The sequence below is a fragment of the Danio rerio genome, chromosome 1, assembly GCF_052040795.2.
Source record: "Danio rerio strain M-AB ecotype USA chromosome 1, GRCz13ab, whole genome shotgun sequence".
Taxonomy (NCBI): Eukaryota; Metazoa; Chordata; class Actinopteri; order Cypriniformes; family Danionidae; genus Danio; species Danio rerio.
The window spans coordinates 25520910-25537500 of NC_141021.1; the positions used below are offsets into that span (position 1 = coordinate 25520910).

General features: G+C 33.7%; 1 protein-coding gene and 1 long non-coding RNA gene across 8 annotated transcripts in view; both read right to left on the minus strand.

Annotated features, from left to right (window-relative positions):
• The window catches only part of lrba (LPS-responsive vesicle trafficking, beach and anchor containing), a 410338-nt gene that overhangs the window by 237294 nt on the left and 156453 nt on the right, over positions 1 to 16591 (minus strand). For all 7 annotated transcript variants that reach the window (XM_087237193.2, XM_087237191.2, XM_087237187.2 and 4 more), the window contains exon 33: positions 15685 to 15746. In XM_087237193.2, coding sequence (XP_087093319.1) covers positions 15685 to 15746 — 62 coding nt within the window. The remainder of the gene's footprint in view (positions 1 to 15684; positions 15747 to 16591) is intronic.
• LOC147846828 (uncharacterized) lies at positions 5391 to 7833 on the minus strand. Its single transcript, XR_015475989.1, has 2 exons — positions 7291 to 7833; positions 5391 to 7044 (listed from the first exon to the last, which is right to left on the minus strand). It is a non-coding gene; the product is annotated as an uncharacterized LOC147846828 (long non-coding RNA).

Here is a 16591-nt window from a genome sequence, read left to right on the forward strand (position 1 = left end):
AAAACCACAAAGACCAGCACACAGGGAACACTTCCTTAAGGTCAAATCTATCCAAGCACACTTGCGTAAACTGTCAGTTTCACTTTTATTGAAGGTCGGCTACATAAACAAGCTATCCTGAAGCTGAGAGCTTAATAACTCAAACCCTGATTCTGAACGTGCAACTAGAAAGTCTAAGATGCTGCAAAAAATGTTTTGATCTTAAATAACTTTAACTTGTTTATGGCTAAACATATCTATTACATTATTATTTTTTAGTAATCATTATAGATTATACTGTGAATATATGAATGAAATATAAAAATGTATTTCTTTTTCATAAATAAATTAGACTATTCTTCTTAGTATTATTATTATTTTTTTTATTTCTATTATTACTATTATTATTATTATTAACATACCACTATTACCAAAATTTTGAACATCAACGTTATTAAAAAGAAAAATAACATGAACAATCTAAATATGTTAGTCAACATGGATAATCACTAGAAATAAAATCAAAAAATAGGAGAAAGTGAAAGACTATGAAAAATTTTCAACACAAATATGAGTTCTTTTACCCGAAAATCAAGTTAGACAATAGAACACAACTTCAATATTATAGTGCATCCAGAAAGTATTCATAGTACTTCACTTTTTCCACATTTTTATGTTACAGCCTTATTCCAAAATGTATTATATTCATTTATTTTCTCAAAATTCTACACACAAAACCCCATAATGACAATGTGATTTTATTTATTTATTTTTGCAAAATTATTAAAAATAAAAAACCTGAACAATCACATGTACAGAAGTATTTACAGCCTTTGCTCAATACTTTGTTGATGCACCTTTGGCAACAATTACAGCCTCAAGTCTTTTTGAATATGATGCCACAAGCTTGGCACGCCTGTCTTTGGGAATTTTTGCCTATTCCACTTTGCAGTACCTTTCAAGCTGTATCAGGTTAGATGGGAAGTGACAGTGTACAGCCATTTTCAGACCTCTCCAGAGATATTCAATAGGATGTAGGTCTGAGCTCTGGCTGGGCCACTCAAGGACATTCACAGAGTTGTGAAGCCACTCCATTAATACTTTGGTGGTGTGCTTTGGGTCATTTTCTTGCTGGAAGATGAACTGTTGTCCTAGTCTGAGGTCAAAAAGAACACTCTGAAGCAGGTTTTCATTCCGGATGACTTTGTACTTTGCTGCATTCATCTTTCCATCTGACTAGTCTTTCAGTTCTTGCTGCTGAAAAACATTCCCACAGCATGATGCCACCAACATGCTTCACTGTAGGAATGGTATTAGCCTGGTGACAAGCAGTGCCTGCTTTTCTCCAAATGTAACGCCTAGCATTCACTCCAATTGTAGTCACATCAGACCAGAACATGTTCTTTGTAATGGTCTGAGAGTCCTTCAGATGCCTTTTGGCAAACTCCAGGAAGGGAGTGGCTTCCGTCTGGCCATTCTACCATGCAGACCTGATTGGTGGATTACAGAGTGCAGATGCTCTTGATTCTGGAGGTAATTAATAATATAATAACACTAATACTAATAGGTGTTTTAAAATGACTAAAACAACAATTCAGATGCTTTGCAATGTGCTCAGCTTGCTGGTTTGTCCATTCACACATTTTTATCATCTCTTATAACAAAATCACATGACCTTCTTTTAGTTCTTTAATGCTTATACTGGAATTTGTTCGGTAAAAGTGTTTCCAACGTAGTATATGCACATCTTTTCTTATCGAATAAAAAGTTTATAGATTTTTTAAGCACATTTTCAAAATTGATGCGCATCTTGGCGTTTCCATGAACCATTTTTTAAACACTTAAACTCTGCTGCTATTTGGGGATTTCCACCTGGATTTTGCCAACCCAAATTTAAAAGCTTCCCAAATCCACATGCAGAGGTGTAAATGCAAAAATTTGATATCATTTTAAAGAAAACCCTTTGAATTTTCCTAAAACACTATTGCAAGTCTTTAAAATAACTGTATATGTCGTCTGTGTTATAATAAACACCTTAAAAAAAAAGAGGCGCTTTTTGTATTTTTTTATTTATAAACACAAATTTGAAAGTGTACCTTTTAGGTTCTGTGTGGTCTAGTGTGCTGTAATTAATTCCTGCACATGTCTGTAATCATAGGAAAGAAAAAGGTCTCTACCATAATCTATGCAAAAGTTATTGCATTCCAACTGATGAGAGGTGCTGTACAAGCCACAGAGACCGATCCTTGTTTACATATTTCACTATTCTTTTGTTTGATCAAACATAATTAAGTGTGTTTGGACCACATCAGACATGTAAAAGGATTACTTATGCACATCACCTCAAAAACAAAGAAGAATGGCCCTGAAGGGCACAGCATAGGGTAAGAGATGACAGCTGTCTGTGCTATCTGGGGCTGCTTATTGATCATGAATGTATTGTTTACATTTCTGCGCCATGGAAACACCACAATTCATTCAACAACTGTTTGGCATATGAATATAATTCAGTAAAAAGAATGCTAGAACTGTATGAGCACTGGCAAGAGCTTTTATTTGAGCTACAACTTGTACATGTGTCATATAAAAAATATGAAAATGAACCAATGTAAAATACCTAGCTCGGGTATCCAAAATACTGTGAATTTAAGTGTAAATAACTTTTATACAGTAGAATAAAAACCAATGTGATGCATATGTGCATAAAATATAGATTCTACACTTTCAAACAACACCATTCTGGTGCAACGCTAGCCTTTTAAATCTGAAAGCGAAAGTCGATGACGTCACGGACCCGCAGAGTTTAATGTACATATCTAAAATGCGCATAAAAATAGGTGGACGGAAACAAAGCTATTGATGTCTGTCACAAAAAGAGAGATAAGACAAAAATTGTTACAAATGAATAATAAAATATTGATTATTAAATTAACTGTTCATTATAATTTATTATTACTGTTTTATCATACATTTTTAATTATTAAATATACTGTGAAAACTTTTTTTTTGTATACTACTATTATGTTATTTATCTTATAAAGCTTTGTTTAATGTAAACATAAAAGACTTTGGCAATAAAAATCTAACGAGATAACGTCTATTTTACAAATCACTTTGCTGCTTCTATTTCAGAATGGTGAGATACTCTAACAAAGAACTTGATGCCATTTAAATCGTCATAGTGTGTTAAGTCACAGTCTGAATACACTGTAAACAAAATCTGTGTAATCTAGTAATAAAAATGCATAACATTTACCCCCATTTTAAAGGAATGCTTTGATGTCATTTTTACATTTAAAATAAAAAAAGACTTTCCTTACAGAAGTCATCTAATGAGCCATTCTTTTGTTTAGTTCAGCTATGATAATTACTGTGGCGCTGCATTCCTAATCACTGTTGATTAAGAGAACGCAATTACCCTCAAACTAAAACACAACTGAAACAACGCAGGCCTACAAAGAAACGTTTTTGCCTCATCCACAATGGCAAGACGAGGAAATGTGCGCAGCGCTTGGCTTCGTTCATTGAAAATAAACAAGTCGCTCTCCAGTTTCCAAGCCATCAGTTATAATCACAAGTATTTGTTTGTTTTCTGCAGACTGGGGGATTGAAGCTCAGATGAAACCAAAAAAATTATCCGTCACATGGAAGAGCACTGTTTCAGATCATAACGAGCAGGAGAAGTTTACGTTACGGCTTGTCCGCAGAGCACAAGGCGATTTATGGCGGAAAAGTGGCTACTGTAGAGCTTTGATCGACGGAAGGAGATTCTAGATTTACTTACAGGAAATACCATTGACAGCATTTCCACCTGAACAAAAACACACACTTGACTTTCCATGCCAAAAAATAAAAATAAATAATCCAATCTGTTCATTGTATTTTTCTTGCAAATGTGGAAAACTGTCAAATTTACAACCATAAAATGTAACCTAGTCAACTGATTCTAAAGATTTTTTTTAAATGATAACTTAATTATTGTTTTAATTATTTATTTTACACCATCTATAACATTATTTAAATTTCACAGGATACACATTTTATTTAAAAAATGAGCTAAATATGTCTTGCAATAATTAAAAAGATTTTTAAATAAATCAAGCACATGTTAAACTGATTTATTTACTGATTCCATTCACAATGTGTTCCGATTGTATCTACAAAATGCTTTCCTAGACTCCTATGCTCCCTACCATTTATTCATAATGTAAAAAAATTCAACATCTGACTAGTGTTTTTACAGTAACAAATACTCTTTTAGTGTGGAAGGATGTTAAGAATTATTTATCCATCCCAAATAAGTTCTAAGTCACCTATTATGCTTAATCCTGATTTTCCCACCACAATACTGAATATTGGTCTTTTGACTAGCAAATCAAGAGGTGTGTCGAAATTGGGACATTCATTCAATGATGGCCAAATAAAATCATTTTAGGGGTTAAGACAGGAATTTAGTCTTCCAAGTAAAAATTTGTATAAATTTCTGCAAATTTGACGCTTCTTAGAGTTAGTTAAAAGAAGGTAATATATAAAAAAAAGATTTCTGAATTATATACATTGTTGTCTAATACAAACTTTAATTCTTTAAAGGTAATATAGGAAAAGGAGTTGGGATCTATTTTAAGTAATGAGGTCTGCCTGCTCAAATATCTATCCCAAAAAGTACTTCAGTTTCTGTTTATGAACAAAATTATAAATGCATTTAAAGGATTTATCTAACCTCAGTTGGCCTCCATAGAATACTTCCCAATTGTTCCGAGCAATGTTTTAAATGCAAGTTAGACATTGGCACAGTGATGCATGTATTTTGGGATTGGGACAAAATCAAAATGTACTAGAAAGAAATTGACAAAATTATAATAAAATAAATAAATCAATTGGACAGACTTTTGCTTTGTCCCCAAAGATAAATCTTCTGAATTGTTCATTAGAACTGTGTCTCGATCATGATAAAGAATGTGAATTTTTGTATATACCTGGCCATAAAAATTTATATTATTATTACTATGGTCAACTGCTCAGATACCTTCAGTCTACGTGGCTGAGTCAGCCAACCAGACTTCTACTACTGGAAAAATCAACCTATAATTTACATCAAAGATCATGTTCTGGCGTATTTGGTCCTCCTTCTGAACTTTATTGACTGTACTCAGTGACTATGTTTTATAAATTTGTTTTATAATCTTCTTTTATTTTTGTCTTTGCTTTAAAGTATTTGTATGCATTTGTTAGAATGTCCAACAAAAACTGTTGTACTTGTTGCTACAAGATACCAGTACCACTGTTGTTCTGTTGAAAAACAAATAAATGTAAAATAAAATAAAGGTTTTAAATGATTTGGAAGTTGAAACATTGGCTTGTAGATGTTCAGACTAGTTTTAATCGTCATTGTATTTGATAGATGAAGGCTGTTATGGTTTTTTTGTTTTTTTTGTTTTTTAAACCCATGAGAACTGTAGACTGCTTAATCTTGGCCAGGACGTTCTTGCAAGAGATTTTTGATGTCAATGTGCTTTTTTTAATAAAATAAGAAAAATAATAAAACAGATATTATTACCAATAATAATAAATAAACTATTTCTGATATTCAATTTTAATTATTTCACTAATGCCTTTCAATGTGATTTGATAAATACTTTCTAAATATCTCTTTACTGTGGTTGATTATTCATTTGAATGGTTTTAATATTGCTTTTCAATGTGGTTTAATGCTGGGGTGTTAAAACTTCAAGTCCACTTCAGTCAGCTCATCGTAATATCAAAATGGCATCTGACAGCAAGTCCAGACAGCTTAATTTACTGATGTGACAAGCCGAACGCTCTACAAGTCCTGCGCGTGTTCACAGATGTTATCTCTTCCAAAGCAAACACACGATCCCATAAGGCCAGTGGCCTGTAATTCTGTGAGGACACTCCACACAAGGAGACTTTACAAGGGGAGCAAATATTTACTTTGACAACATTTAATGACCATAGAGGATTGTGCTTGAATATGATCAGAAGCTTCCTTACAATGAGCTGGGATTCAATGTGTCTAAAAACAGCTCAGGTGTTTAAAAAAAAGGGGCAAAAAAAGACTGAAAGTTTATCTTTCTCTCTCTTTGGAAGGTTTAGGAGGAGGGTGATGACTGAAATAATCTAACCTGACAGGAATGATAATAGCATACATAAATCTTGTTGTTTTCCTTTCTGGGCTATAGAAACAAGGATTATATGTTTGACACATGGTGAGAACGTAAACCGTTATAATGCTATTTAAATTTTGTGAATACGCATACCTACATATGTAAATAAGCAGAAGAGTGTAGACAGATTCTAAATGCAGGATACAAGATCAACTATCATTATAACAACTACTCATTAAAATAAGTTATATATTTAAACTAAATTTTATGTTAGATGACATTTAGTGATGCATTCCATTTCATTTGAAGTCGGTTTGATGCACAGTAAGGTAAAATAATTTGTAAACATAATCTGATTCAAGTTTTAAAAAGAATTGAGGCAGCATTTGTTCATTTGGACTATAACTAAATAAATAGCTTCAATAATATTTCTCATTCCCCGCCAACAGGCTATTTAAAACAAGCATACAATCAATAAGTGATTACAACATATGTTTTTGAGATACAGGCACTTTAATTCATTAAAATAATTCAATTGTTTAAACTTTTGTTTAATCTTTTTTGAAGGTACATGACTTGTAACTTTAACAACTTAATAACTTAACAATTTCATTTGAAGTCAGTTTAGGGCACAACAGGTTAAATTTATTTGTAAACCTAATCTGTTTTTTGTTTGTTTGTATGTCTGTTTTTATTAAGACATTAATTAAGTCATTCCCAGCTAACATATTGTGTAAAAAAGTATATCATGTAAGGTAAGGTAGGGGTTTAAAATAAAGGAATTTTGGTTTGTTGTTTCAAATTCAAACCCCAATATAATTTTGATTTCACATTTTGTGTCTTGTCTTTCATGTTGTGCACCATCCCTAGATAGTGTGTAACACAATCTATAAGTGTTTTGGTAACACTTTACAATAGGGTTCATTAGTTAATGCATTTACTAACATGAACTAATCATGAACAACACATGTACAGCATTTATTAATCATAATTGAACATTTACTAATGCATTATTAACATCCAAGTCCATGCTTGTTAACATTAGTTAATGCACCATGAGTTAACGTGAACTAACAATGAACAACTGTATTTTCATTAACTAATGTTAACTAACATGAACAAATACAATAGTAGATGTATTATTCATTGTTTGTTCATGTTAGTAAATGCATTAATTAACATTAACTAATGAACCTTATTGTAGTGTGACCAGTGTTTACAACATGTGTTTATGTTACTTTACTAATAAATTAATTGTTTAAACTTCTTTTTTTTATATAAAAAAGGTTTATTTGATGTTTGAAAGTAAATTTGAGGACAGTTTAATTTACAGCAAGTTAAAATGATTTGTTAATATTTCTCATTCCCAGTCAACATATTGTGTAAAAAAGATACAACCAATAAGCAATGTTTTTATGTTACCTTAACTCATTAAAATAAGTTAATTGTTTAAACTTCATTTTTTAAATTACATGAACTTTAACTTGATGTTTTAAATTTAATCTGAAGTCAGTTTAATGTACAGCAAGTTCAAATGATTTGTAAACGATGCAATTTTTATTTTATTAAGACAACATCATTGTTTTATATTAGAGTTTATTAGCAATTCTAAAAAAAATAAATACATAAATAAGTAAATTATATTTCTCATTCCCAGCCTACATTTACTGTACAAAAAAAGAAAAACATCCAATGATTACAACATATGTTTTTAGGTTACTTTAACTAATCAAATAAAATTAACTGTCAAATTAACTGTGAAAATGAACTTTCACTTAATGCTTTAAATGGGATTTGAAGTCAGTTTAATGATTTGTAAACTTAATCTGATCAAAATAATAATAATAATAATAATAATAAATAAAAAAATAAAAAAATAATAATGCAGCATCATTTTGTCATATTGTAGTCTATTAGAAACTACATATAAACAAATAAATAAATAGCCTTAATGATATTTCTTAATCCTAGACAACATATTGCAGTCTGTGAGTGAATTAAAAGTCACTCAAGTCGTAAGCTTTCCCCATGCCGTTCCCTCTCACTTCCTGTCAGGAAGAGCCCCCTCTCCGGACGCATAGCTTGCATCGGCAGGGCGCCGGCAGAATTAAGTGCCAGTTGGTGTTAGTGTGTTTTCTCTGGGCCTCCGCGGAGCCCTGCGTTCAAAGAATGCTGAGAGCAATGTTATCCAGCGGCACGGAGACCCTCGTGGGTCGTTGTCTGGGTTGGAGGAGGGAGGAAGATGGAAAGGGGGAAAGACAACACGTGGCCTGGGCCTAAGCTTGAACCTTGCGTACGTGTTATGCCTCTCAGCGGGCTTCAGGTCTAACTGTGAGACAGGGAGGGGGAAACACCCAACCTCAGGTTCAACCACATTCCTCTTCAGTTCTGCGACGTTTAAGGAACTTGCAAAGTTAAAAAATGGCAGGACTGAATGAGACTAAACAGTTGGAACAGAAATCTTAAGAGCATACAAGCAATGTGCATGATTAACTCTTCATTATTTAAAGGCCAGTTTTACACTATGTTTGTCTTGATTTTATTTTCAAAGTACAGTATTCCAATTATGTTTAAGTTAATAGAGTGAAACATATATACATAAACATTTTTATATTTATGCACTGTAAAACCCAATAGTCAACTTTGTCAAATTAAATAAGTTATCTCAAAAGTGACTGAAAATTAATTACTCATTTGAAAAGAGTTTTGAACTCAGTGTTGAAGGTAATAAGTTAATTAAACACCTCATTACTTCAACTTAAATGGAGTAAGTTCACAGTATTCATTAGTTTTTAAACTCAAATGTTTTGTTGCAATTGGTTTCTTTAAATGGTTTGAGTTGCCTTAACTTATTGTTAAGCCTACAATGCATATTATTTTAAACACACAAATGAATAATCATGCTGAGGCAGATTTTCTAAGCATATTGTGTAGTTGGAAGTGTAAAAAAAATAGTGGTCACGCTTTATTTTGATGGTCTGTTTTGTTACATCTACAAGTCAACTAATTGTCATTACATTATAAGAAGACTGTTAGGTTGGGATTAGGGTTAGTGTAAGTTGACATGTACTTGCAAAGTTTCTTCTAGTCAATGAAATGTCTTTTGAAGGAGCAGTATCAACAGATATTAAGCAGACAGTCTACTAATACTTAAACGGACCATCAAAATAAAGGGTTACCAAAATGGTTCTAGAGTGTAAAACTTGTGTATGTGCTCCACATTTCAGTTGTAATAAGAAATGAAGATTGATTTCTTTAATGTATTGACAAAATAGATGCTAAAACAAATACAAGGGAAATCCATGAAAACTGATTAAACTGTTACTTTTTAATATTTTTATATTCTTTAATCCATTATTGTAAAATATATTTGATTTTGTTATTTTTATCTTCTACCACACCGCAGGAATCAGAAAACAAGCAATTTACAATTAATATGCAAATTTACATAGTTTTAAATGTGTTATATCTGTTTCTAAAAATAAAGAGTTCAAATGCAAAAACCATCTGAAATTTTCTTCAAATATAAATAGGCATAATCAGATCAACTATAGTCTCATCAGAATCTACATTAAGAAGAAAATGCTTCCAGTTGCCAATAATTCACCCATAGTAACTCTTAGCTTGGGTTTAAAATCACTTTACCTGAATTTTATTGGTTGTTGTCCAAACATTTCAGCAGTTTGGCCTCATGATACACATGACGCAAATAAAACAAATGTCAAAAATAAATCAATGCAAAAATAACATAAGATTTATTTTAAGAACATCTAACAGAGAAACGCATAAACTCTTGTTTCCTCTAAAAGGCCTGGTGTCATCTTTAACACAGAGCGTGCGCACAGTTGAGAAATGATGAAGAGATCCAGCAAGCAGCCACGGCTGAGGCCTTCACTGGACATTCGGCCGATCGATTTCTCTTTCTCTGCGAATATTGATCTCAGAGTCACTGTGACTCCAGGGGGTTAAACTCTTGAGCCACTGGCCACTCACCATCCTCTTCCTAAAGGTCAGAGGTTAAAAAATGCCAAGTGCTCAGGGGAAACTCCAGTGTCTCCAGTATGTATTGACTGACGAAGGTGCCCATCTGTTTAACAGGTTAACTCTACATTAAAGACTCTCTGGTCAGGATCATCAACAATATCAGAAGAGCAGATGTGAAATGATACAGAGAGAACTGCAGTATTTCTTTGAGCAGCTTATGATATAAATGCATAAAAATACCATAAAGTCAAAATATGTGCTCAAATTAGAAAATACCAAGCCATTCCTTTCGCAAGCATGTGCCTGAAGAGACTTGCTTTTGCTGGCTTTCCATTGTGTGTGGCGTTCAGAAGACAAATGTCTTAAAGAATGGATGACCTGACACAAGGTCTGAACATTAATGGGTGATATAGGGAAACACGGCGGCCCGACTCCCATATATATCTGACAGACACACGGCTATCAGGAGGCCGCTGTCAAGCAGACGAATGAGATGATTTCCAAACCACCTCTGATCTGAGAACAGCTTTTCTGCTGCTTATACAAATCAGAATTTGAGGACAAAAAAATAAATCTATTAAATTGCATATATCTTTAGTTAAATAAGCTTATCTACAATGGAATCCACAGTATCTGAGTGAACCAAACTGTAGCTTCCACTCAATGCAGGCACCATTATTTATTGAAAAGCTGAAAGCTTTTTAAGTGATATTCTCCAGTACAACAGCAGGTGGTATATCTTCTTCAGGGAAGCGCTGTGTATGTGTGTTGCTTGTCAAGGTGAATTAGGATGGGTGAAGCACAAGGCTTTTTACATGGATGCTTTGAATGGCAAGATGAGGACTTCATGTAATATGTAGGGCCTAATCTAAAGCTCTATCATTCGTAATTTCCTGAATGGCGTGGATGCTTTGATAGCTGTTGTTTTATGCTCATCTGTCCTCTCTCATTGCATCCATTTTTATTCTCTTGTAGGATTCTGCTCTACTTTCGGTTGAATGTGTTACAAAAATGTTCTGGCATCAATGCAAGTTGAGTTTAACTGGATTTGCCAATATTTTACAAAAAAATAAATCATTAATTAATAACAATAATAATTATTGTAGCAATAATATAACGGAAGAAAACTAATGCTAAATTCAATTCAATTCATCTTTGTATGTATAGCACTTTTAGGATGTAGATTGTGTCAAAGCAGCTTCACATAGAGGATTATAGTGAATTGAAACAGTGTCAGTTCAGTTTTCAGAGTTTAAGTTCAGTTTGGTTCAGTTCAGTGTGGTTAAATATTCACTGCTGAGGGTCCAAACACTGAAGAGTAATCCATCGATGCACAAATAATAATTGCATCCAAAATAAACGTTTGTTTTGACAAGATATGTGTGTCTGTGAATACCTGTTTATGCAGTGGTTAGTCAAACTGAAACACTGGCCAATTTAGTGTTGGTGGGTTCATGGATAAATCGAGCAGCCTGGTGGCCAATCTTTATTGATTGCACATTCCACAACTAGTTTTGCTTAAAATATGGCAATGCACACAACATTATAGGTGACAGATAAACGTTCAAAAGAGGACAAACTGATGAATTGCGTATTGCTGGTGCACCTGTGACCAAGTCTTTTTGATGTATCAAGAACCAAGGTATCTAGAGTACTGTAAGCAAACAACCAAGAAGAATGAACCACATCCAACAGGAGTAACTGTGGACGCAAGAGGAAGCTGTCTGAATGAGATGACCGGATCAACTCGTTATCCAAAAAAACATAAAACCACAGCTGGCTAGCTCACTGCAGAATTAAATACCTCAACTCTTCTGTTTCCACAAAAAAAGGAGAGTTGGGAGCTCCATGTTCAGTATACATGGACGGGCTGCTATCGCTTAGGCAAATGCCAAACATCAGTTTTAATGGTGCCAGCATAAAATCTTGAGCCGTGAACAATGTGAAACATGTATTTCTCTCTGATGAGTCTGTCTTCACTATCTTTTCCACATTTGGGAGAGTTACCGTGTTGAGAAGACCAAAAGAAGCATACCACTCAGACCGTTGCATCCCCAGAGTGAAGTTTGGGGGTGGATTAGTCATGGTGTGGCTGCAATATCACGGCATTCCCAAAGCCAAATACTTGTGCTAGATGGACACGTCACTGCAAAGGACCATTCTGAAGGACCATGTCCACCCAATGGTTCAAACATTGTATCCTGAAGCCAGCACCATGTATCAGGATTATAATGCACAAATCCGCTTGTTAAGCCATGACGTATGGAATACTGTTCACAGGTCCAAGCCGCTACTCATTTAAATAGAGAAATTATTCGTTTATGGACACTTTTTAGTCATATCACACATTAAAGGGAATTTTATATAAAATCATAATATATATATATATATATATATATATATATATATATATATATATATATATATATATATATATATATATATATATATATATATATATATATATATATATTGCAATCATGAATTTCGAAAGTATTACATCACTTTGTAAACGTTTAGTTTTACCATTTGTTGAGTCTGCCCATACAGTTTGATAAAGAGCTTGGACCCGGAAGCCGCTTCACATGAAATCACATTTAACAAGCAGATACAGCAGATGGTTTATTAAGTGATTTGATGAGCATAAAAGTTAAATTCCCATTATCTCAACATCTCCCATGGCCTGCACAGTCACCAGATTTAAATATTATTGAGCCACTTCATGGGGTTTTGGAGGAGTGAGTCAGGAAACATTTTCCTTCACCAGCATCACGTAGTGACTTGGCCACTATTTTGAAAGAAGAATGGCTCAAAATCTCTCCCTATATATAAACAAAACTTATGAATTTTGTGAATATATATTTATATATAATCTATATTAAATACATTTATATTTTACATATGAATAAACACTTTCTCAAACACATGCAAGAATGTCCGTATAGCACAAAAAAAAAAAAGAAGTCCAAAGACATGCGGTACAGGTGAATTGGTTAGGATAAACTGTCTGTAGTGTATGAGTCTGAATGAGTGTGTATGGATGCTTCCCAGAGATGGGTTGCAGCTGAAACGTATCCGCTGTGTAAAACATATGCTGGATAAGTTGGCGGTTCATTTCGCTGTGGGGACCCCGGTTTAATAAAGGGACTAGGCCGAAAAGAAAATGAATGAATGAATATATATATATATATATATATATATATATATATATATATATATATATATATATATATAAAAATCAATTCAATTAAAAAAAAAACATACTGGATCCAAGTAATTTATATTTAGATTATAAAATGATATATGACCACACAAAGAAACTAAATTACAGAGTATGTCAACATTCGTTCATTAAAGCTATTGCAAATTCATTACAGTATCTACACTTTTCCATCTATGCTGTTAAAAAAAGGCTTGGAATAACTAAAGATTTTTAAAAATCTACTTAAAAGTTGCTCTATGTAACAACTATCAATAAAACACATATAAGTGAAAAGCAATAAACCACAATAGGCTCATAGAAGATGATGAAAATTGATCCAGTGTTGGGAATAAAAGGATTCATTTCAAAGAGATGCAATAAAATCGCAGTTAAGAATCGCTGTCTAGCAGCAGAGCAACCCTCCTGATCCTGAGTGATTAAAAACTAGTCTGTGACCCCAACCTTTGACCTCTAGCCCCAAACCCACTCCATCTTGTACCAGAGATAATAATTAGAAAATTTGTGCAGACGGTACCATATCCGGCTGGATTCTATTTTGGGATGACAAGGAAGTGCAAGCACAAGAAAATGAATGCGTTAACCTCTTCTATTTCTAAATGCATACTCTGCCACTTCCTGTCAATGACGACAACACTTCCTGTGCAGAGATGGAATGTCCAGATTAACCACACAATCGATAAGAGACCATGAAGTGCTTCACGACATTTCTCTGCTTTCTAAATAAGTGAAAAAAAGAAATCTTCCACTTTCCTAAAACTAATGTATCCCCCAACAACAATCCATGTCCTTTAACTGGGGGTAAACAGCCACCTTTTCCATCGTTTCTCCCCCACAATAAAATTACATTTGCATTAGCTTTGAAAGAATTTCGTCTGGATGATTTATTGAAGTAATCAGCAGCAACGCAGCCCTTTCGCGGCAGCAGAGGGTTTGCGACACTCCGCCACTGGAACAAGGTTTGGGCCGGAGGCTTTTTTTCAGTGGAGGCAGGCAGAACCCAAATTCTCCCCTTTGATTAGATTAGCATTACACAACAGCATGACAGATATGACAAATAGGTGCATTAGAGCATGTCATTTATTCCCTGTTTCCTAGTTGCTTGGGTTCACAGAGGGACCCCCACTTCACGCCTCACTTCTGCATATATATGTGGCACTAACGCCCCTTCTGATGCCCACTCTTTCTAGGGACTGCCTTTTAGGAAGATGAGAAGTGCTTTATTTTAAATCAAAGCACTAAAAAAAGAGACAATGAAAGCCTCTAAACACCAGAGTTATTTGGTACCTTTTTCATGGATGGCTAATACTGAATAACTCGGCAAACAAAATGATTTTCACAGAAAATCAGCAGTAGCCCCGACTTAATGTGTGACGTGACAGAATATCACACACTTCAGTGACTCTCCTCCTCAAAGGGCACCCTATGGCTACTTCCATTAGCCCCCATTACACACGTTCAGTCGGGTGCATATGCACACATGCTCACTCTTTCAATGCACACACTATTCTACATTCACACCACTTGTTCCCTCTAATAATAAGCATTAATTACATAGATCAGGACATACACCTTATTTCAATATTAATTAGCTATTTTTGCCAGAGACTTCGCTTTACAAAACTAATCATAATCCTAACCAATTTAAATCCTCTATTACACAGCACTCTGGAATACTGGATTCTGATTGGTCAATTATGCTATCCCAATATGTTATTCCAAAAAAAAAAAAAAAAAAAACATTGTAAACTAAAATGTACTGCAAATCATCTTGACCATTGGTGTTTTTATATAATATAATATAATATAATATAATATAATATAATATAATATAATATAATATAATATAATATAATAATATAATATAATATAATAATATAATAATATAATATAATATAATATAATATAATATAATATAATATAATATAATATAATATAATATAATATAATATAATATAATATAATATAATATAAACCGAGAGAGACAGAAGGAGACAGAGAGAGAGAGCTCTGCTATGAAACCTTTATTCGATTCCTACCTGCTTTAAATACTCTGGAAAACCCAATGGAGAAGCCAATGGAGAAGCCGATCGATCGCAAAATGCTATCAATGTTGCATTACCCTCTGTGACTGCCTATATGGCCAAGGCCGTTACACTGGGTCGAGACCCCTGACCTTTGAACTCATTTCAACAGCATTAAGAAGGGCTCCCTGGCTATTTTTCTGGACTTTTGTCTATATTCAGAGCTTAGTAAGACAGGAATCGGGCTTGCAATGTGAAGATAACACCTGCAACTATAAATTTATTAACCGTAAAGCAAGACAAGAGAAAAGAGGAAAGGAATAAGTGATGGAGAGACGGAGGAATGACTGACCTGAGAGCAGAGCAGCATGACCAGTTCAACCACAGAACTGCTGGACTTCATACACACAAGACCTGTAGAGAAAAACATATTTTATCTCAGATTTAGTCAACAAAAACATAACTTTATATGTAACACAATCTTACATTATTGTTTGTTGAAATAAGCCTAATGTTTAATATTTCATTGATTCCAGAGTCATCCTAAGGTGGTTTAACCGTGATGGATCATGCTTATAAATCAGATGCTGACAAATAAATGCATGGATATTAAATTCAGAATTTAATTTATTAGTTTGTTTAAAAAAAATGGACAGAACACCAGTTTCCAAGATGAGCAGTTATACACTGTTGTCATGGCCAAAAGTTAAAGGGAACCTATGATGAAAATAAACTTTTGTAAGCTGTTTGGACAGAACTATCTGTATGTATAGTGTGTCCACTGTCATATTGGAGTGATAGAAACTCAGCAAGTATCTTTTTTGAAATTTCCTGACATTAAAATAGGATCCAAATCCCAGTGATTTTGAGGCCCACTGCAACTTGACATAGGAGTTTGGTTTTCCCCGCCCACCGAAATTGATTGGCAGGTGCCATGTCTCCATAATAACACGCATACACGTTCACAGAACAGGTTTTGCAAAGAAACTGGGGTTAAAACATGTTACAACTCTATCTGATCAGCTACACCTCAAGAATTAATAAGTTTGAAGTGTTTTTAAAACATTGCATGTTTGTAATAAAGACAGCAAAATCACCATGCTATTCTACACTATTAATCTTAATTCTTAACTATTAATATTCTTAATCTATAAATCACCACATCTAGATGGTGTCAGTAAATGCTAATATGTGTGTGTACTGCAAACGACATTTGCGTGGGACTTATCATTTCAGACAGACTTGAATAAACTCCACCA